Source organism: Tetranychus urticae, chromosome 2 (assembly GCF_039701765.1).
Source record: "Tetranychus urticae isolate SD_2017Ah chromosome 2, NJAU_TeUrti_SD_1.0, whole genome shotgun sequence".
Lineage (NCBI taxonomy): Eukaryota > Metazoa > Arthropoda > Arachnida > Trombidiformes > Tetranychidae > Tetranychus > Tetranychus urticae.
Genome location: NC_142959.1, coordinates 19180611 through 19202706, shown reverse-complemented (window position 1 = coordinate 19202706; position 22096 = coordinate 19180611). Strand labels below are relative to the sequence as shown.

At 32.5% G+C, this 22096-nt stretch overlaps 5 protein-coding genes across 7 annotated transcripts; 2 read left to right on the top strand and 3 right to left on the bottom strand.

Moving 5' to 3' along the window:
- Positions 1 to 211: 211 nt before the first annotated feature.
- On the top strand, positions 212 to 3812 carry Abp1 (Actin binding protein 1). Of its 2 annotated transcripts, none has more exons than XM_025162681.2 (5): positions 212 to 383; positions 484 to 585; positions 1073 to 1868; positions 1968 to 2486; positions 2563 to 3812. In XM_025162681.2, exons 3-5 carry the CDS (start codon positions 1103 to 1105, stop codon positions 2853 to 2855), a joined length of 1578 nt encoding a protein of 525 aa, XP_025018449.1. In that variant the 5' UTR covers positions 212 to 383; positions 484 to 585; positions 1073 to 1102; the 3' UTR covers positions 2856 to 3812. The 2 variants fall into 2 exon arrangements, with proteins under 2 accessions (XP_025018449.1, XP_015794781.1); XM_015939295.3 differs by having other exon boundaries at positions 484 to 649.
- Positions 3813 to 8786: 4974 nt separating this feature from the next.
- LOC107371266 (CCAAT/enhancer-binding protein gamma) lies at positions 8787 to 10317 on the bottom strand. The gene has a single exon (XM_015939298.3). The coding sequence runs from the start codon at positions 9806 to 9808 to the stop codon at positions 9356 to 9358; it is 453 nt and encodes a 150-aa protein (XP_015794784.1). The 5' UTR covers positions 9809 to 10317; the 3' UTR covers positions 8787 to 9355.
- Positions 10318 to 12143: 1826 nt separating this feature from the next.
- SWIP (strumpellin and WASH-interacting protein) lies at positions 12144 to 16277 on the top strand. The gene is made up of 3 exons (XM_015939707.3): positions 12144 to 12434; positions 12540 to 13032; positions 13110 to 16277. Exons 1-3 carry the CDS (start codon positions 12401 to 12403, stop codon positions 16054 to 16056), a joined length of 3474 nt encoding a protein of 1157 aa, XP_015795193.1. The 5' UTR covers positions 12144 to 12400; the 3' UTR covers positions 16057 to 16277.
- On the bottom strand, positions 16255 to 18008 carry LOC107371581 (CCR4-NOT transcription complex subunit 9). Its single transcript, XM_015939708.3, has one exon. It carries the CDS (start codon positions 17721 to 17723, stop codon positions 16866 to 16868), a length of 858 nt encoding a protein of 285 aa, XP_015795194.1. The 5' UTR covers positions 17724 to 18008; the 3' UTR covers positions 16255 to 16865.
- Positions 18009 to 20216: 2208 nt separating this feature from the next.
- On the bottom strand, positions 20217 to 21699 carry LOC107371488 (uncharacterized). 2 transcript variants are annotated; one of them, XM_015939584.3, is made up of 4 exons: positions 21504 to 21699; positions 21062 to 21297; positions 20749 to 20993; positions 20217 to 20679 (listed from the first exon to the last, which is right to left on the bottom strand). In XM_015939584.3, exons 2-4 carry the CDS (start codon positions 21192 to 21194, stop codon positions 20377 to 20379), a joined length of 681 nt encoding a protein of 226 aa, XP_015795070.1. In that variant the 5' UTR covers positions 21195 to 21297; positions 21504 to 21699; the 3' UTR covers positions 20217 to 20376. The 2 variants fall into 2 exon arrangements, with proteins under 2 accessions (XP_015795070.1, XP_015795069.1); XM_015939583.3 differs by lacking the exon at positions 21504 to 21699 and having other exon boundaries at positions 21062 to 21398.
- Between the last annotated feature and the right edge of the window lie 397 nt (positions 21700 to 22096).

Genomic DNA, 22096 nt, shown 5'->3' with positions numbered 1-22096 from the left:
TACTATTTTGAAAAACGAAATAACATCAAATTTCAAAATTAACAAAAATGACGTTCCACGCAACTGCGAAAACAGGTATAGTTGAGAGCTTAGCATGCTTCATGAACTCCATCTATTGATGGAGTTTGAATAGATTTCAAATCTTTCTATCCATCGCTATCTTCTGTCTTTGGTTGTTGTTGGTGCTTTTCATTTCCCTGTCTCTTGTTTTCAAAGTTCAATGATCATCACAAGGTTTACCATCATCATCAACATTTACTGACCAGGTTCCTTTTTTTGTTAAATTGTGTTTAGTTAAAAATGCCATTGAATCTGGACAAAAATAAACGAGACCTACTCTCTTCATGTAAGGAGGTTCTCGATGAGAAAAGCGGTACTACATGGTAAGAAAATTGTTTTTCATTCTTGTTATTCAATTGTTTTCAGGATATGAATTTGTTTTATTGAGAATTACGATCTAATCACTGACCTCTCTTCATTTAGGGCTGTCTACGGTTATGAAAAAAAATCAGATATTCTTGAATTGATTGGATGTGGAAATGGATTAGAATCTCTGGCTGATCAATTTTCTACTTCTCAAATTATGTACGCCTTTTGTCGATACAAATCAGCCAATTCAGATCTTCCAAAATATTTCATTATCAACTGGGTTGGTTTCTATTGTCAATCATTACTTTCCTATTTGAAAATCATGCTTTTAACCTGGCATCTTTTTTCAAATAAGCTTACAAAACACGATGTCAGTGGTCTGTTGAAACAAAAAAAAACGGTTTTACGGTATTTTTCTTAATAACGACATTAATGGACTGTAAATATCGTTTTAGCAGCTTAGGATATTGTAAATTTAGTGCTAATGTGAATTTACAAATCCTATCCACTCATCTTATCAAGTGATTTAACAATTTTCATTCTTGGGCGTCGGTCACTTCCACATTATTTACGCTTAGTCATGTGTTTATGCTAAATTTTATCAAAAAACCTTATTATGATTGTGATAGGAAATTTCACCAATTTATCGTTAAAATTTCGTATTATTAATATGTTTTTTCTCTCTTGATTTAATCTCTTACAGCAAGGAGAAGGTGCTCCACCGGCTCGTAAAATGGCCTGTGCCAATCATATCGACGATTTTGTGCGATTTTTCCGCGGAGCTAACATGACAATAGAAGCGAGGAATGAAGATGATGTTGAACCAGTCAGTATAATTAAAAAATTGGAAAGAATCGCAGTCCAATCCTTCAATCTCAAAGAAAGATCAATCGTAGAGAATGTAAGCCCTGTTGGTACCAATTATAAAAGGATACAACCTCAAAAGGAGATTGATGTAATTAAACGGGAAACATTCTGGAATAAAATCCAGGAAGAAGAAAATAAAAGACACCAAGAGGAGAAGAAGAAATTGAGCGAGGAAAGAACAGCTCGTGAAAAGTTATTGGTTGAAAGACAACTGAATGAATCGTCTCAGACCGTGATAACTGTCATTAAATCAACAAAGAATGAGATCAAAACAGATAAAGATATCAAAAGAGAATTCGATAGATCAAAACTTGGAACTAGAAGCATTGCTGATAACCAATGGATAAAAGTTAAAGATGAAGTTGAAGTTGAAGTTGAAAAAGGACAAAGCAATGGTAAAACTTCCGAAGAGATTATATCTTCAAGTTATGTTAAAAGTCGAGTTGAAAGTTTCAAGAAAGCCTTCGAAGAAGGTAAACCACCAATTCAGCCTGAAAAACCCATAAAGAAAATAAGTGAACCTTCAAATTTATCCAATCAAAATAACAATGATTCTCAGCTCCACTCAATAAACAGAATGTCTCAAAGTGAAAAAGTAAAGAATGTGCAAAGTGAAACCGCCCAATTAAGTGGTAAGTTGTTAAGATCTGTAAATATTCTTATTTTACTTGGATATTTCAAATCTTTCAGTCGACAGCATCAACTAACACTTATTTGAATTTTTCTTCCAGACGCATTTATATCGAAAGTCAAATTAGTTAATGAATCGGAAATAGATGTTAAAGAAGCCATAGAAGTTGAATCGATTACCAACACAAAAAAAGATTGTAGTAATTTAGAAACTAAAGTACAAAATGAGCTCACAATTAAACCTAAACCGCCTTCTAAATCTGAACAAACGCTCAATGTTGAATCAAATGCTGTTCCAACTCCTTCCCCTGAGCCTGAAATTGATCATGCTGATGATAATCTAAATGCTGAGATTCATGAGTCTGAAGACGAGTTGAATGACAACCAGTCCGAAGATATACTGAATGCTGAAGAACTGGAAGACGAGGAACACGAAGCAGTTAATGAGGAAATATTCGAAGGTATCGAGGATGAAGAATTAGAGGAAATTGCACGCAGTGTATGGAAACGCATGTCGAATGATCACACCTCATCAGAGAATGAAGCTGACGATAATCGTTACTTTACAGTGAAATCCTCCTACCTTGACCCGTTAGAAGATATTGCCGAGGAAACTGAAGGTATTTCTGATCCAAGATTTAATTATTCATTTAACTAATCGATTCAATTTTTTTCTAATGTCTTTAAATCTTTCAGAAAACATCGATGAAGAGGAAGAAAAAAGTGATGAATTGACTGAGCAAGATGCCGAATTTCAAGCAGAAAGAAAATTTTTCGAAGAAGTCGAAAAAAGATTCCCTAAATCAGAATATGGTTTAAGAGCTCGCGCCTTATATGATTATCAAGCAGCTGATGAAACAGAGATTACATTTGATCCAGATGATATAATTACCCATATCGAGCAAGTTGATATTGGCTGGTGGCAAGGAATGGCATCTGATGGAACCTATGGTCTCTTCCCAGCAAATTATGTCCAACTCATTGAATGATCAATTTTTTTCGTAAAGTTCCTTCTCCTCTTATCACATGCAATCTTTAAACACAAAATATTCTTGAACATTTTTGTTTCTTGTTCCTCCTTTCTTATCTTTCCTTCTCTCTTACTTAACCACTGCTTCTCATATTAACCCTTCTAATTTATTTTAACATAATTTCCTCACCCACTGTTTATAATTTAACTTTTACAATTCCTAAAATGTGCAGTCTCTGGTTTTTTCAGATTGAAAAACCATCCAGACAGTTAGTCAAAGACTGTAAGTTCCTCATTTTCTTCATACTCAATCTTTAGCTTTCCTATCATAATTAATCCCTATCATATCATATTCACGTTTGATATGAATCATTGATCACAATTTTTAGGTCTGAATTCATCTTTAAATCATCTCTTCCATGATCGGTTCAAATACATATTGTATTTGCTATCCTGGTAAACAGTCTTCACTAATCCATCATACCAATACTTGAATCAAAAGACCCAAAACTAACATGGTTTTTACCATTTTGTCCATATTCTATTCTGATTTCTTATCAATTCTTTTTTTCTCATTATTATATTTTTCTTTTTATTTTGTGTTACTCGTTGTATATTGCGTTTAATTAAATTCCATGAAAAGCATTGATTACCAGCTACAGGGTAAAAACTCAAAATCGTCTGCTAGGATTTACCATTTAAACCTTTTTTAGATCTACTTATTATTAATCATGACACAGTCAATCTGATTTTAAATTTAAATTTTATCCGAAAATTTAAGCCAATTAAATATCAGATTGTATAATTACGAAGCTTTACGTTCAGTTTGAAATATGAATCTCTCCAGTAAAAATGCACCGACAAACCAACCAAACAATACAATACAATAAACGAGTAATGCAACTTATGGTTTATCAATCTAAATTTGTTAAATTAAATGAAACAAATCTATTAAATTGATTTTGAAAATTTAAAATTTAATTTCACTAATTCTGTAATTTCCAAATGGTTATTCTACGAGATTTTGGCACCAAAGGATCAATTTCGCTAAAATCGTGCGTCAGATTGAGAGTTCCAGTTATATTAGGATTAAATTTCAAGAAATATTCGTTGTTGGCAACCGGATTTGGCGTGAATTCCAATTCAAACGCTGATTCAAGCAGAGTTTGACCAGTATAAGATTGTCCAAACTGGCTCTCATCATCTGAAATTTTTATGAACATACGATTTGAAGGCAAGTCAACACTCCAATCCAGAAATGACCAAAGCAAGTTAGGTGCTGGATATCCACCAAGTTGATAATATTTGAAATTTTTTGGAAAACTTTCTTTTAAGGAATTCTGCCAGCTTGAGGTTGCAATTTTCATATCGGCTTCTTGCAACGATTTCTGTAAGTTATCCATTTTATTTTTCAATTCCGCAGTTTCTTTCTGAACTGGTACCAATTTCTTTTTTAGCTTGTCGCAATTTTCTTTAACCAGTTTGTGAGAATTAGCACTTTGATCTGAATATTTTAGGCTCAAGTTTAACGCTATTTTCTGCAAATCTGCTTCAAATTCCCCTAATTTGCTGAGTAAATCCTTGAGATCAGTCAATCTATCGTTACCAGCCTTCTCTTTTTTATTCAGTCTATCAGTTTGAATTACAAATTCCTTCTCAAGTTCTCTTCTTGAGACAACGAATTTTTGGTGTTCACGATCAAATTCTTCTTTCATTGTTAAACTGTTGATTGTAGCTGTTAAACCTTCAAATCGCGCTTTAACTGAGACTATTAAAGCTACCAAACTTATCGTTAAAATAACCACTGCTGCACCAAGAAAGATGAAAGCCAGAGCAACTTTTAAGGGTACGTTATGGTCGATATGAATTTTAGGATGTCTCGATCCTTTGGCCACAAACTTTCTCGGACGCATTAAAATAATCAATTTACATTTCACTAGAGTAAAATATCCTTACGTTTATAAATCCTGTTATGATCAATTATATTGTCACTCTTTCATCAATATTTATCGATTCTTCTTTCAATACTATCGATATTTAAAATAGCTTAACAGTAAAACTGCAATTTTAACTTGTCTTGTCAGAATTTTTATCATTCGCTAGTTAAGACTAAACTATTATCGGTTAAAATCAAACCTAAGAATGTGGATAAACTGTTTTTAGATCATCTAGAGAAAATGGTTTGTTTTGAATGAAATTTCTTTACAAGTCAATGTAAAGGGTAAATCAGATTAAGTCCAGAACGATCAACTATTTTTTCAATATTTTCATCGAAATTTTTTTGAATTCTGAGAGATTCCAAGTCAGATTATTTTCATTGGCATATCTAGCTATACATAATGCCCGAACATCTAGATCATGTCTGTTGGCTCTATTTTGTCGTGGTTCATTAATCATTGACTCTGACATTCTTTTTTGATAAACAACCCACCAAATTAGTTTTATTTGTGAGGTTAGATTTACTATTTGTTTTGGTATTTAATTTAAATGAAATTGTGTTCGGTGTTCAGTTCTTGTTTATATAGCTTATAGTTACAGATATTTCAAGTTGAAGCAATCATGATTTTACAACAAAATTTGATCAATGTTTTCATGGAAATGTAAATTGTAAATTGACATCTTTCGGAATTCAAGATTTACTCGGGATTTCATTAAAAGTAAGTTTTCTTCTTTCCGCTTTTTACTAGTTGCAATTAATTATATAGCATAAATAATAAATTTACCTTTAATTTTAACAGGTGTAAAACAATAAATCATTAAGACAATTGAGAAAGTTCAATGCTCTTCGACAAAATTAAATAATTCTGATTACAACATCAGGTTTAAATTCACCATAGAAGTAATTGACCCGAAAATGCGAATAGTTAAAGCAGATCCTTTTACTCTTCTAACAAAAAATAATTCGGAAATGTGCATCAAAACTTATCGAGGTCCCAAATACTTCATGATTAATGAAACAGATTTTGCCACCTGTGAATTATCAGAAAGTGAAATGGAAAATTCAAAACTTCACTTCATTATTCCTGGATTATGTACAACACCTAAAATTCATCTTTGGGAGGTTCATAGTTGTGTCCAAGCCAGCAATGCAGTTGTAAAACAACCACAAGTCAAAATAGTTGATGATAACTTCTACATCTATTGCAGAGGTCATAATATCACTCTGTTTAAAATCAATAATACATGTCCTGATCAAATTCTAAAGATTTCCAGATCCATCAATTTTACCTTAGCGAATCAACCTTATACGGTATCCGCTGTTTCTACTTATCATACTGAACCAATATCGCCTTGGACAAATTTGATAAACCTGCAAATTATGCCTTACGAACCTTATCAGCTAGATTTGACTCCAATAAACGTAAAATATCTAGAAAGTCTAATTAAACAACAACAAAATCTTCCAAATCAATCAAAAAGTTATCTTGACATTCTAAAAGAATATGCAATTTCACTAACTTTCGGATTCTTGGTCTTTCTAATCATCATCTTTATAATTCAACAAGTCATCACAGTTGTCCTGACCAGGAAAAGACCTGTTATTGTATCAGTTATTGATCAGACACCACAACTTTATCGAAGGAAATCAACGAAAGAAAAACCGAAGATCAGAACAAAGAAGATCAAAACACGGCGACAACCATTAGAAGAAATTCCTCTTAGTTCTTTATATTAATTCATATTTCTCTTTACTTATATTTTCTTTTTTAGTTTCCATCCTCTAGAAAGCTGTTAGACCAACCTACAAAATATCATAGACCGGCCCAACCTCTACAATGTTTAACATTTTCCGTATGTTCATATTTCTTATTCCTGTCAAATGAAATTTGGACTTTCTTTAAGCCTGATGGTACACCCAAGGACAACCGTTTAACCTGGACCACCTTCAATATCACTTGTACCCAACTCAAAGAGCGAAGATTTGTCAAAGTAACTGTTTCAGCAACAAACCAAGAACAGCTAGAGAAGGGTGAAAAGCGCTTGAGAGAAGTTTTGGAAAAGGCTACCACTGGTGTTAAGAGATTACCGTCCAGCCATTGTACAATCTGTTTCAGTACCGACCACCTAAAGATCGACTGTCATCATTGTGCCGCGTGTGGTAAACCTGATCATAGGGTCAAAAATTGTAAATTTATTCAAAAAACCCTAGTTAAACCAAATCAAGTTCAAACACCTAAACCAAAACCTACTGGCATCCACCTCTCGAGAAAAGCCAGGATTCAATTGATGAAAAGAAAAACACTTAATTTAAACAGAGTTTGGTGGACAATGTTAGGTACATTCGACAGGTCATTACTTGATCACCTTAAACCAGTCGGTCCAGAAGATGATTTAAAAGAAACCATCGCTATTAACTTCATTGGTGAAACACACAATGGTAAACCGATCCTGACGATAATCACAGGATATTTTGGAGGTTCACACGGTGTTTGTACTCTTTATTGCGCTGCCACTAAATTAAATGACTTGCGAGACTTTAAAACTCCAATTACTGGTATCCAAGGTAATACTGAAACAACAGAATTCAGTGAAATTCAAGACAACATCCTTACTTGTTGCACTAATCGAAGAGTTGTTTTCTTTGGAGACATCGCCGAGTCACTCAATAAACTTTGGCTAGATTATGGTACCTTTCTCAATGCTAACACTGACTTCATCAGCCTTCAAGAATTGTACGGCCCTGAGAGAGTTCCACTGACGCCTCTAATCAAATTCTACTTTCCCAACTCCGAAACTTACAAAGCCAATCTAGGACCAATGGATGGAGCTAATCATGAAAAGGAGACAAGATTCATGCTGCGCTTGTATGTGAATTATTACAACCTAATTAAAACGTATGGACAAGTTCCAACAGGATTAGAAGCCAGGAATTGGTTGGTGGATGGGAAAGATATCAACTGGTGGAAACAAAACAGGGACTGTTCCGAAAAGCGACCGGCAGATGTAAAACAATAAATCGTCTATTGACGTAAATGCAATAATATAATTATACTAATTTGCGTCAATAAGACGTTGGTAGATTTTAGATTAGATTTTCGAAATACCAATTTGATAATTTCTAAGTATTTAAACCTAGGTAAATCATGCATTTAACTCACTCAAATAGTCAACACTTAACAGTTAAGAACTCATTGTCTGAGATCTAACTAGTCAACTAAATCATCTTTAACATAACCATCTAATGTATTATTAAACTAAAGTTATAACCAAGCCTGTTAAAATAAAGTCAATTTAACCAGTAACCCCGTCGTCATTTCTCTTCACAGGTTTAAATAAAAAAAGAGAAGCAAAGAGTTCGACCATTTTTAGTGCATTTCGATTGGAAATTCTGGAAAAAATTGTCAGGACTAATCAATATATGGTTGGACGAGAGTGAAATATGCTGGCAAATGAACTAGGATTAACTGATACTCAAGTCAAAGTCTCAGTTCCAGATGGAAGGATAAAATTGAGACAAAATCAGCTATCTGATGGTTTATTTTGAAATTTCAAGCTATAGCTAATTTTGGATAAACAATCGTAATCAACTGATTTTTCCTTAATTTTCATCGATTTAGTAATACAATTGATTGCTGCGTCAATGTGGCAAAGAGATTTAGTTGATTTTACTTTCAAACATATGTTAAGAGTTTCATCGCTGGTCTGGAATCCAAAAAGCTCAATTCTGGTCAACCTTCTCGGGTATGGCAATTGTGTTTCAATCCTTGTTTAAAGCCAGAGTAGGGAACAAGTATTTGATTATCTCCAACGAAAGTTTAAGTCCAAATGATTCTTTGAATGATCGCGAAACTGTAATTGTATTTTTAATTAAAAATTGAATTTTCTTCTAATAAGCTAGATGTCATGATGGTACAAGATGCTCAGCATTGTGTATCATAGATTATCAATTATTACTCATCTAGATCCTATTTGAGATTTAATCGCGATTGCAATAATGGAGACAATAGGATTAAGTTTATAAGATTTTTAATGTTACATATTGACAAAAATCAATCATGCAAACAACAAAATGTTTTGATTATCTATATGAGCAAAAGTTGGTGTACATTATCTACAATTTTTGAATCATATTATCCACAAGATAATTTTCAGTGAAGTGTGGTAACACTAATATGAATTGCATAATATAGCAGAAAAAAATAAATCACAATCATTGAAAGCAATTGAAGAACCAAAAAATATCAATCAAACAAATTACATTGATAAAAGGGGAAAGAAAATGATCTTTGAATGATGACGAAAAAAGGAGATCGAGGAGAACTTCCATCACAGAAGTATATTAATTCTGTAAAATAAACATTTGGAAATATTTCCATGAGTTTTGTAAGCAAATCAAAACACGACAATGAAGTAACGTAGATATTCCAGAAATCTAAATTTTACATGCAAAGCCAGCAACCATAGAGAAATGATCATAACATTATCAACAATACAATAAAATTCCATGAAATGGGTATATGCTTTGAGTGATGTTTTGTGTCCAGAGCAATGGTAAGCTTTGTGTTCAAACAATTATTTTTAGCTGCTGGTGTTGTTGGTTAATTCTTTGTAGGTTTCGGTGGAGAAACATTCTTTAAGATCACTCTCATTTAAATCGGCTCCATGAGCATTCTTAGCATGAGCCATAAACAGTTGTTTCAATAAGGCCAATTCTTTCGATAGGATGACAATCTTTTGTTGAAGCTCTTCATTCTCGGCCTTCAATGAATTGACCCTCTCCAAGGTTTGTATAGTCTTTACCTTTGACTTGTGTCTGGATTTTTTAACAGCAATGTTGTTTCGCTGTCTCTTTTTACGATACTCGTCGCTATTTTTATCCATAACAACACGATTCACTTTAGCATATTGAGTTTTACTGGTATCTGATCCAGAGGCCTCAGAAGAATCAAAATTGGAATCAGAAGAGTAACCATCTCGACTGCAACTTGCATCATCCATTTCATCACGTCTCTTTTTCCTTTGAGGGCCCATAGTTAGTTGATTAACTATCACTAGTTGAAACTATAATGATGAATACACACTAATAACGTCAGGAATGGTGATAACAATCAGCATTAAAAAAAGTCTCCGTTGTATAAATCTCGTGTCACTGTGACTCCGGTCCAATTTTCTTGTGTTACTTGGTTGTTTTTAGTGGTCGATGGTAGTTGTTTTATAGTGTGTAGATGATGATGTGATATATTTACAGGATAAAGTAACCATTAAATTAGAAATAGAAAGTAATTCAACTTTAAAGGATTGATAAATACAAACAACAACAGAATAAGAGTCAAAAGAAGAAAGCAAAAGGGTAGGTAACGTTGTCAAGAGATGTTGATGATGAAATAGTCTACTAAAAAAGAAATATTTGTTTTTAAACGAAGTCTCTATAGTGTTGATTAGAAGTGAAACATATTCTTCATGAATTCAGATGATGAAACACAATTCATCCAATAAACCTGGCGATTTCATAAGAAAATGTAAGGAGTATTGGCAAATCAACATGAGTGAGTCAACAAATAGCAGCAAAGTGAAGCAAACAAGAAATGTGAGTCGAGTGAGATTTTGTGAGAGTCATGAAGTTGGTTTTCAAGATAAATGAATTGCATAAATGGTATGAAATTTTTTCATCTTGCCTTTTTCCCTGAAATCGGCCTTTTTATACTGTAACAGCTATGCGTATGCAATTGCCGGATTTACTCATTTACTACAAGTAATATTTCAGGTTTTTATTTTACTCAACTGTAATGTCAATGATTATTCAGCTGACGTTGGTTGTCATTGGGATAGTTTATTACATCATTAGTGGCTCTAAAAGATTGAGATGGTTGAGTTTACTTCATTACATGCTCAGGCTTAGTAGCTTTACTCTAGTTATTTGTCATATCCTTATGAATTCTCTGCATATTTTTCCCTATTTAAGAGTCTATTTAATGGATTCTCAATGGGTCTTCTTGATAACATCTTTTATTATTCACCACACCAAGAAAGTACCATTTACTGGTATATCATGGGTGAACTCAATTTTAGGATAATGTATCTCGATCCTTTGGCCACAAACTTTCTCGGACGCATTAAAATAATTAATTTACATTTCACTAGAGTAAAATATCCTTACGTTTATAAATCCTGTAATGATCAATTATATTGTCACTCTTTCATCAATATTTATCGATTCTTCTTTCAATACTATCGACATTTAAAATAGATTACAGTAAAACTCAAAGAGTTACTATTACTCTTTGGTAAAACTTCAAATTTCATCTAGAGAAAATGGTTTGTTTTGAATTAAATTTACAAGTTAAAGTAAAGGGAAATTAGATTAAGTCCAGAACGATCAACTATTTATTCAATATTTTCATCAAAAATTTTTTGAATTAAGAGCGATTCAGATTATCTCCTTGGCATATCTACCTCTACATACATCTGTAATGCCTGAAACTTTGATCATGTATGTTGACTCTAATTTGCCGTGGTTCATGAATCAATGAATCTTGTAGTCTTTTTTTGCTAAAAAATCCACCAAAGAATTACCGTATTGACGCGTATCGTGGCGCCGCGCTTATAAAAAAGTACGCCATCATATAAGCGCCTTTTGAGCCACTGCAAATGCGCGAAGATCATTGCTTATTATTAAAAGGCGCCTCTATTGTCACAAAATTGTGCCTTTAAGAGTACTGTCAAACCTCCAATAATGTCACTTCGTGGGATTAGCGTTTTGGCTATTTTTACATAATTTCTAGGTGGAATAGCCTTTATACGAATTTTATTTAACAAAAAAAGTTAATTTTTAATTTAATTTTGAGATTTTTGATGTTTAATTGGGCAATTCGTATAATATACCCAATTAAAACCATTATTGAAGTCCTTGCAAAATTTATTTAATTAAAAAACTGAATTAAATTAAATTGTTTAATTTCGTTACCATGACTCTGTGACATTTTGAGAGTGTGACATTATCGGAGGTTTGACAGTAACATTCTCATTATTAAGCCCGGTGCTACGATACGCATCAATACGGTAGTTGATTTATTAATGAGGCTAAATCTATTATTTGTTTGGTATTTAATTAAAATGAAATTGACCAATGTCTATTTGTTCTTACTCTTTCGTTCTTTGTACTAGTAAAATTGCTTCTTTGAATAATAAGTTTAGTTTTGTGATTTCAAGCTATGCCCGTTAAATAATTATGTAGCCAACTATTACAGAAATTCATAATCTATTATGATAATAAAATTCAATGAAAAAACTATAAGCATCCAGATGAGTCATAAATTACATTATGTTTTTTGCCGACAGGTCTCGCTGCAATTATGTATTTTTCTCAAAAAGTAAACATTGTTTACTTGATTGAATGATTGAATATTTTTTTCTGGTTCCAATTTGACAGTATTATTTTAAGATGTGAACATTCTTGCAATTATGGTGGTCTATTTAAGATTATAAACGTGTTTCCTGTCATTTTTCGGATGTTTTGACTTGGAACATCAAGCACCTTTTTCACTATCCGTTCTGTGTCCAAAATTTGTATAAACGCCTACTTGTTTTAATACTTGTTGAAATTGTTTAAAATATAGATTAATAATGGCTGCCAAAGAAGTTCTTGGGTCTTTAATTAGTGAGTATCAGTGTAGTAATTTTTCTATTCTTGTCATCTGTTTTAATGTCCATTTACAGTTGATGATTGAACACTAACCACAAACTATATTTCTCTTTTCTCTAGATGAGTTAACTGACTCAGTTCTACTCAAATATGGTTCATTTCTAAATGAATTTGACAGTAAATTAGAAGAACTTCACAAAGTAAATTTACAATATACATACAGTTCGATAGTTTATGGATCATACTTTAATCCAGGCCTTGACGAGACTGTCCATGAAAGGACTGAGTTTGTCGATATTCTTCGTACCTGTGGTAATATGGAATTGAACCGTGTTTTACTAGTTCTTTCATCTTTGTGCCATGAAATGAATAATCTGTCTCAGATTGGTTTGAAAGATTTCATTCATATCATTGCTTTATACGGAGAAGATAAAAAGAAAGCTGACTGGAAAAATGACACCACAAAAGCGAAAGAAAGTAATGATGAAGCCGGTGATGAGCTTTTCTCGATGTCTAAGCTATTACCTACCCTTTTCAAGCTTCTCTGTTTTATCAAACGATGTCGTGAAGTTGTCCACAATTTAGCTATTCAAATGCAAGAGCTTTTCACAAGGTAAATAGAATGTTTTTCAGAATATTTTTATCAAATTAATCTGTATTGATTATAATCGATTATTTTTAAATTTTCAGGAATAATGGTAAGAAGGTAAATAGCAGATCCGGCATAGAAGTGAATGATGTACGCTTTGACGCTTTATTCCAACATCTAGGACAACTAGCTGTGACAATTGTTAACATCGAAGAAATTTTGTGTAGTCAAACATCATTAAGAAAAGATTTCATCAATTTCAAAAGAACTTTTGAAATTGTCATCGCAAAATATGATGATTTCCAACTTCAAGCTTATGATCATCAAAAAATGAAAGTTCTTCACTCGTTAACTGTTCAAATTGAGAAAGAAATCATTGATGGAAACTTATTTAGTCAAATTATTGATGCCATCAAAAGTACATCTTCTGAATCATCACCAGATCAATTGATAATATGTGATCATCTAGCTTTGTATATCAAAAATGCTGTGCAATTCCATGAAGGAAATACTAATCCGATTAAGGATGATAAAAAATGGTTGGCAATCAATGCTTTGTTGGCTATTTATGTTCGTACTTCAAAACGAGAAGACAGAAAACTTATCAAGATGGTTTTCGATTCACAGAAAAAGATTAACGCTTTATATATCCACCTAAAAGGGAACTGCACTATTTTTCCAGATAAATTTCTTAACAAACAGCTTCTTAAGTCGAGAGTTGATAAGAAAATGATTGAATATTTCAAACAGACACGAGAAAGCACTCTTAAAATTGACCTGACCGAAAAAGTGAAATCTTTAAACATCAAAGTTAACCTATGGATGTTAAAGTTCGATGATTTATTGAGTGAAATTGAAGAAACAACAAATGACTTCATCGAGATTCTTCATAAACAAATCAAAGTAATCGAAGAAGGACTTGATTTAGCTCTTCAATGCTCATCAATTGGTAAAAACCATATTTATCAACATAATTACGCCAAGAAGTCACTCTGTAAATCAGATCTAATTGCTGTCTGTAAATTAACAGCGATTCTTAAAGGCATTGAACTTTCGTTTTTGCGAAGAAAAGGAGAAATTCTTCAAATATTGGCTCGCTCAACTCAGTATTATTCATATCTCATACTTGGAGCATTGACTTCATGTAAAAAACGCCTAATTAGTGAAGTTAAAAAATATTCCGAGAAAAAATTGGATGTTTTATCTGCAATCATTTTGGGTTCAAATTGTATTCATGGACCGATATTGACCTTAGAGAGACAAATTTTGGCCTCTCTATGCTTCTCTATAGCCAATCAATCAATGAACGAAAACGAACTGGCCAAAGTATATTCTGGTTTCAAACGAATACGAAGTTACTGTTTAATTTTCAAAAGACTGCAAGATTGGACCAGTTGTGAATTCATCTTTTTCAACCGTTCTTTGATTGGAAATTATTTTAACCATTCCATAAATCATGAGCTTAACAATATTTTTGAACTTCGTTATTTTTTCCAATCCTTTGCTGAATTTGTGCCTATGGTGGAAAACGGCTTTTTATATGATGAAAAAAGAAGAGACGGCTTATTGAAAGATTTGGAGACAGAAATTTATTACCACTTCAAAGCTAATTATTTGGAAAAATTGTGCAGCTTAATGGAAGAACAATTAAGAAGAGAAGTTGCTGGAAACAGTTTGATTGAAAGTACGACCAACGATGCCAACAATCCATTCAAGAATCCATCGCCCAATCTATCTGTTATTATTTCCTGTGAACCACTTAGAATTTTAACTCGAATGATCTCAATTAAGGAGCACGTTGAACAATATTTAAACGAAATGGCCTACAATAATACTACCAATGCCCTTCACGAGTGTAAAACATACGAAACTATGTTGAACTTGGCTCGCCATAAATACCGATTAGAGCTTTTGGAGAGTCAATTGCCAACTCAAACATTAGAGCAAGGACTTGATGTTTTGGAGGTTACCCGGAATATCCATATATTTGTCTCTCGTTACCTTTACAATTTAAATAATCAAATGTTTATTGAAAAATCCTCTGAAAACATGCATCTCAATGTTTTACTGATTCGCCATGTTGCCAATTCAATTCAAACTCATGGTTTTGGTATAATCAACACAGCTGTCAATTTTACATACCAATTTCTCAAACGAAAATTATACTCTTTTTCACAATTTTTATACGAAGATCCACTCAAATCGAGATTGATAAAAGATCTGAAACATTTTCGCCAGTCAAAAGATGGAAGGTTTCCCTACGAAAGAGCAGAAAATCTTGTCAAAGGAATTCGTAAATTGGGATTAACTCCTGAGGGTTACACACTTCTTGATCGTTTTCGTCTTTTAATCACCGAAATTGGAAATGCTCTTGGTTTTGTACGTATGCTTAGAAGTGGTGCCCTTCACTGTAGCTCATCTTCAGTGAGCTTTGTTCCTGATTTGGAAGAGCTAAACACTATTTCATTTAAATCAATGGTTCTCGAAGATGGGTTCGGAAGTGAGTGCTTGAAATCGGCCCAAAATTTGGATCACATTTTACAAACATTGAGTCGCAACTTCTCTGAAGCCACCGATTATTATAATCTTCTAGTCCAAGTATTCCAAGAAACTTTAAAAGGAAAAGACAATTTCCATTTGAAAAAGTTCTACGTGATTTTACCAGCATTAACATTAAATTATGTTGAAAACAGTATTATTAGTAAAGAAAAGATGACCAGGAAAAACAAAACCGGAGCCGCTTTTACTGACGATGGATTTCCAATGGGAGTTGCTTATATCCTTAAACTTCTAGACCAACACTATGACTTTGATACTCTACAGTGGTTTGCTTCAGTTAACGAGAAAATTAAAATGGAAATGAACCAAGCTTTGAGTGCTCGTTCAGTTAATTCGACGAATTTGATGACTGAAGACAAATTATCGCAAACTTTGAAATTAACGGAAAAACGGTTGGATATGCTGCAAAAGGAATTTAATCTCCTTAATTACAGTTTAACCAGTAGTAGGATTTTATTTAAAGCCACAAATCAAGAAGCAAGAGATTAACTCTTCACCATTATCAAGCAAAGAAACCTCTATAAATTATTTAAAAAATTTTCTTCTGTTCTTTTTGAAGTCCCTGTGATATGAAATGCTAACTAATTTGATAAACCTGTCAATCTTAAAGTTCCTCAGTGAACTTCTAATGACTAAAATTGGAACAAAGAAAGTTTGATTATTAAAAAAAGATAAACAAAATTATATAAAAAAACAGAAATATAATTTAATGATTGTGAGAAACTGATTCTGTCGGAAATTTATTCAATCTTTTCTTTCCGAATAGGATTCAAACAATTTAAAGGTACAATTAGCTGAAGTTTATCTCATCGAAATTTGTGAAAATTTTGAATGAATCTTTCATGAATAGTTTCACACAGCAGGTTAAATAGAAGTACAAGTTATAAATAAATTTAGTTAATCGTTTAAGAGAAAAGGAAAACTGTTAATATTCATATGTTCGGCATTTAATAAAAAAAGAGTGTAAAGGTGATAAAACACATTTGATGATGAATAAAAAAGACGTGATACCACCGTGAAGAAATACCACTGATTAAACAAAATAGCTCATTTGAAATTAACTCTGACTTAAATCCATTTGAATAGGGCTACCTTTGAGAAGTTAATTAACAAATTATCACAGAGAAATATCGTCTATGTTTGTTCGTTTGGTAAGTTACCATTGATAACAATGGAAACTGTCATCCAGACAGAATGAGAAAACATTACGAAATGTAATTAGCAAGTGGTATTGGCATTTGATATGCAAATTTTGACCCTGGTTTCTATGAGAATCTGGAAAATTCTTAATTTATCATTCATTGCTCAGCTCCTTGCTCTAAATTTTTGAGCAATTGAATCAACCATTGTCGACTAGCTTTATCAGCATCTAGAATAGGGGCGAAAGTTTCATCTCTTAAAGGTATTGGTAAACAATTACGTAAAGCCTCTCGAGCTCTTGGATTATCACTTAAACGCAAATAGCAGCGAAGCACATGTTTCAAAAGCCGTGGGGAAGACTCTTTAACCAATGAAGCGATCATTTTACCCAATATCATAGCAACATGAGAGAAACGATCATATGTTTGACAGATATAATTAAGACCCGTTTCATCCAAGAGTATCTTTTGTAAAATAAATGTGGCCACAGTCTTGCTAAGGTCACTTCCATTTTCCATAATTCTCAAGCAAAGTGGAATTATCTCTGTAGCCAACAAGAAACTGATCACCTGTTGTTCATCTGTTTTAACCAAAGCTCCAATCACACCAAGGCTTGTTAAACGTAAATATTCAAACGGTCGAGTTTTAGATGTTGACGTTGATTGCAAGAATGGATATAAAAATAATGGTATATTTGCAGCCAGAAATTCACTTCGAGTTTCTTGATGGGAAGCGACACACTGGAGTAGTGCAAGAGCATTGCAAACACGGTTTGATTGGTGGGGAGACAAAGTTGCTGGGTTGAGAGCTGGATAAACACTAACAATCTCTTGAAGTAAAGCAGCAATGGCACCAAATGAATGCCATAGCAAATTGGCCAGATCAGGTACAATTTCCCGTTTTTTACCAAGTTCAAGAAGAGCGTTTTCACGAGTATCCATATTTGTCAATTGTGTTATCCATTGATACACCTGTTCTTTTTCAAATGGCTGATTGTCACTTGAGTCATCCTTCATAGTTTTCCCTTTGCTTTTTACCTCTATTTGACTATTTGACCCGAAAAGTTGAGAGTATCAGGCTTATGCTGCACTGAATTTTGGAAATATAATTAAAACTAGTTGATTAAAAATTAAAAGGTAAGATCCTATTTTTGGTCACTGAGGAGGAGACACAATAAGACTTTTTAATCACTAGTCAATGGTAGAAGTCCAGGTATTTATATGGTGAAATCAATCACTTTTTTAAAGAAAAATCAATTACAGTCAATTACAAAAAAACTGTCATCTACATCGAAGAGCAAAGAAGAAGAGACTGCTATTAATGAAAATAAGATTAATTGCCGTATAACAGCACTTGTGGTGCTAGTAGTAAGAGCTTCTTTCTTTTCTCTTTCTTTTTCCAATTAAAATTAACAAATTTAATCAATTTACCAAAATTGGTAATTATTTAAGCTGCAAAGATAGAGTCTCTTACTACTAGCACCACAAGTGCTATAATACGGTAACAAATCTTCTCTATTCCTTGATCTACGATTAATTCAAAATTAAATATCTTCCGATCTACTGCTAATAAAATCACAATTATTGTTCCATTTCGCTCCTGAATATTTATGAATATCATTTTGATCTTCTTTTACAATTTCATGAGGACTATTTAATAAATTGAACCTGATTTAAAACATAACCTCTGTGAAATTGACTGAAAAAGATTTTAAGTTTATATTAACTGAAGTAAACAGAGTCTCGAAGCAAAAATGAATCTGAAGATTCATTGAATACAGGGAATTCTAAATCTAAGACAAAAATCCAATTATTGCTCAGATCTTAATTGCAATCAGCCTTAGAAAATGAAAATTATCGAAATTTTAGTTGATTCAAGAGATGGCGCTCCTAATTCATCGTTCATCTAACTTGGTTTCATCTTTTCTGAACTTTTAGTTGAATTTTTATCATTTTGGGTCTAAGCACATTGACAACCAAATTCATAAATAATATTGAATTTATACCATTTTTAATTCTTCAAACCCTCTAAAATTTAAACTAAACTTAATGAGAGAACGGTAATCGGCTTTAAATGGCCTCTAAAGCAAGAAGAAAACAGTTTTATATTTTGAATGCTCTGATCGCACATTCATGTAACATTCATTTATTGTTTTCTCAAAAATAAACATTAAAAATCTTATAACGATTATGCAGCATTAAAAAATCTAACAGTTTTTAGGTCCGAAACTGTATAATCGTCTCTATGTTTTCCATGAGACTCTTTCAGAATGAAATTTCTCACTGACTCTCATAATCTTCCACTGTTTGAGTGTCAACAGTTGGATCATCTGCTAAAAACAATATCCGTTTATTATAATATTTCTTGTTATAAAACATATCAACATTATTAGATAACTTCAGAGTTTCATAAATAAGAGTAGTTTAAATTGATTATATTGTAGAGTTCCTTTACTGTTCTCGATATTGTTTCAACTTTGTTGACAATTTCAAAGGCTTTCAATATAATCGTCAGGATATTTGATTGCTCCGTCTACTGCACATCTAAATTCATGTAAAACATTGAATTGTAATGAGCAACTGTAATTGAGTCACAATAATCAATTACTTTGATTGGAAATTTTACTTTTATCAACTTTATTGAACCCTGTATTGCTGTACAACGGCACAATATACAGTTTTCAATTTGATTCAAGGAATGTATTTATATCTTGTATATCTTTAAATAATATGTCTATGAATTATATTTATCATAGTCTGATTGTTTCCATGTAAATGTTGGGAAAATTTCTTGCTACAGATCAATTCAGGTTTAAGAGTCTTTTGTTGATCTATTGATTTGTATTATTTTTTGCCATTTCGAGGAAACGGCTAGTGAATGATGAACTGAGAGTGAGAAGAAAGTTGACTCAATCAAAATGGATTTCTTACAATCAAATGTATTATAATATTATATATTTATGTTGATAAGATATCGTTCAGTTGATGATATTAAAAATCGATTCAAATGCTAATGATGTGTCGAGAAATCAATCAAAAGGCTTGTTAATTCTCGAATGTGTCTTTTTTCATATTTTTATGCTCGCTGTCTTTTTAAATAAAATTTGAATCTTTCAATTGTCTCTCACTCTGGTCTAGATACCTGTTTAGCCTAAATTAATCAACGACAAACAGGTAGATTGATTTCAAAAGGCAGTCTTAATTTCAAGGAAAACAATAAATGATTAACCAAAAAAAAATAAATCAATGAAGAGGAGAACCTTAATGGCTTAAGTTTCTAGGAAAGAGGTAAAAAGCAAAACCAAAATGATGTTATTGATTCAGTTAAAAGCTGGTTTATAGTTGAATTAAATTGCGATCAAAAGATGATCATCAGAAGCTTGAATCTTCAATTAACTTTTATTATTAAGCTACAAATAGATTTGAAAGCGTCTATTACATTTAAATCATTTCAATGCATCATTAGGTGGACGCAAATTTATGTAAAAAAAGGTTCAAGTTAAGGTGAAATACAGAATGGAAGTATTGTTTATTTCATTTTTAACTCGAGATTCTTTCAATATTTTATCAGAATTGAATGTAAATGATCGGAAAGGAATGAAATTTAATCAATATTTGGCTGTACACTGAAATTAAATTTAGGCTAATAAAACAAATCAATGAAGCAAATTTAACTTAATGTTGACTCCGTCTTATTGGTAGTTTGGACGCTTACTTTATCACCTGACTTGCCATCAGTCTTGGATTCAACACTTTTGCTTTCATCCTTTTCATTGCTTTCACTTTTATCATCAGTTCGAGTATCATTACTTATTTTATCATCAGTGGTCGTCTTAATTTCAGCTGATTCCTTGTCTTTACTGGTCTCATTTGATTCACCATTCAGTTTGTTTTTCATCTCCTCGCTGGTCGCAGTGGTATTGTTGTTATTAGATCCTGTTGTGTCATCACTGGTACTGCTCTTCTGACTCGTCTATTGGATCAAACAAAAGGTCGGTTGGTGTCACAACAATAACGGAATAATAGAAATATCAATAATTACCTTTTCTCCTTGAATTTTTGCCTGAACAGCTCGAGCTTTATTAATCTTCTCTTCGATAATTTCTTGTCTTCTTTTTTCAGCTTCTGCTTGTTTCTCTTTAATGTCATCAACAGTCGGAATCGAGGCTCTTTGCTCTTCTAATCGAGCCAACCGTTTAGGTGGATGTTTCTTGACTATGGACTCATCTTCAGCGCCATCAGCCACTACTGGATCAATTGGAATCTCAAATGCTACAGGTTTAGGCACTAAAAGTCAAGTCAACACACAAGTCATATTTAGATCGATAAAATTATCTTCAAACATTAAGACTTACCTGGAGTTGGCGGTCGATCTGCAAGACTTTTATGATCTTCCTGAGCAACTGAATCCAGTATTTTGTTTTTTTCATTTGTAATATTTTGAGGCCCATCTGTTGTTTGTGTGGCCTTTGCCGCTCCACAACCCATTTGCAAATAATTGAACCAACCAAATGTGATAAACTCGACAATTTATAATCAAACTTGAGTTACTTTTGACAGCAACTGAATCGGTTGAATAACACTTGACAACCTGAAGGATTGATGTTAATTGAAGGCTTGATCAGTTTAACAAATATTGAAATATCTGGATAACAATGGCTAATAAGATGCAAAGTGTTTAGGTCTGACAATTGGATGTGAATGAATTGAAGTTAAATAAAATAACCATCAATAATAGGTAATATTGAGAATGAGCAAGGCAAAAAATCGGGTAAATGGGAGTTAAATCCTTCCTACCTTTGGTGATATCGTGAATGAAACAAGAAAGTGAGTTGGGCAAAATAAGAAAACGTTCAAAGGTTCAATCACATTTAAAATATCAACAGTTTATTGCAGGTGAATCAGTTTTGTTTGGACCAATCTTTATTCAATATTTCTTGCGAGTCCATCTCCACCTTTTTTCTTGTTATTTTTTAGTCTTACTTCCGAGTCTATCGACTTCAATCTCACTCTGTTTATCTTTATTCCAACTTTACCTTTGTGTTGACATTTCCCGGCCAATCAGTTACCATGGTTAAGATAAAATGCAAAGAATTTGCGATATTTTTTTATCTTCAATGTCCACTGTTATTAACAATATTTCATAAACTCTAGTTTACCTCTCAACTGTTGTTCATTAATGGGTGACTTCAATTTTAAAACGACCTATTAATTTCATGTCCTCATTAATTTCAAGCTAACCATTAAAATATGTTTAGCCCAATGTTCACTCTTGACATACATATTATTAATAACATATTATAACGAACTAGAAATCAATTATTTCAAAACTTACAATTTTATTTACATATTTTGTATCAGTGTTTCTTGATTTTACCTCAATGTTGGTG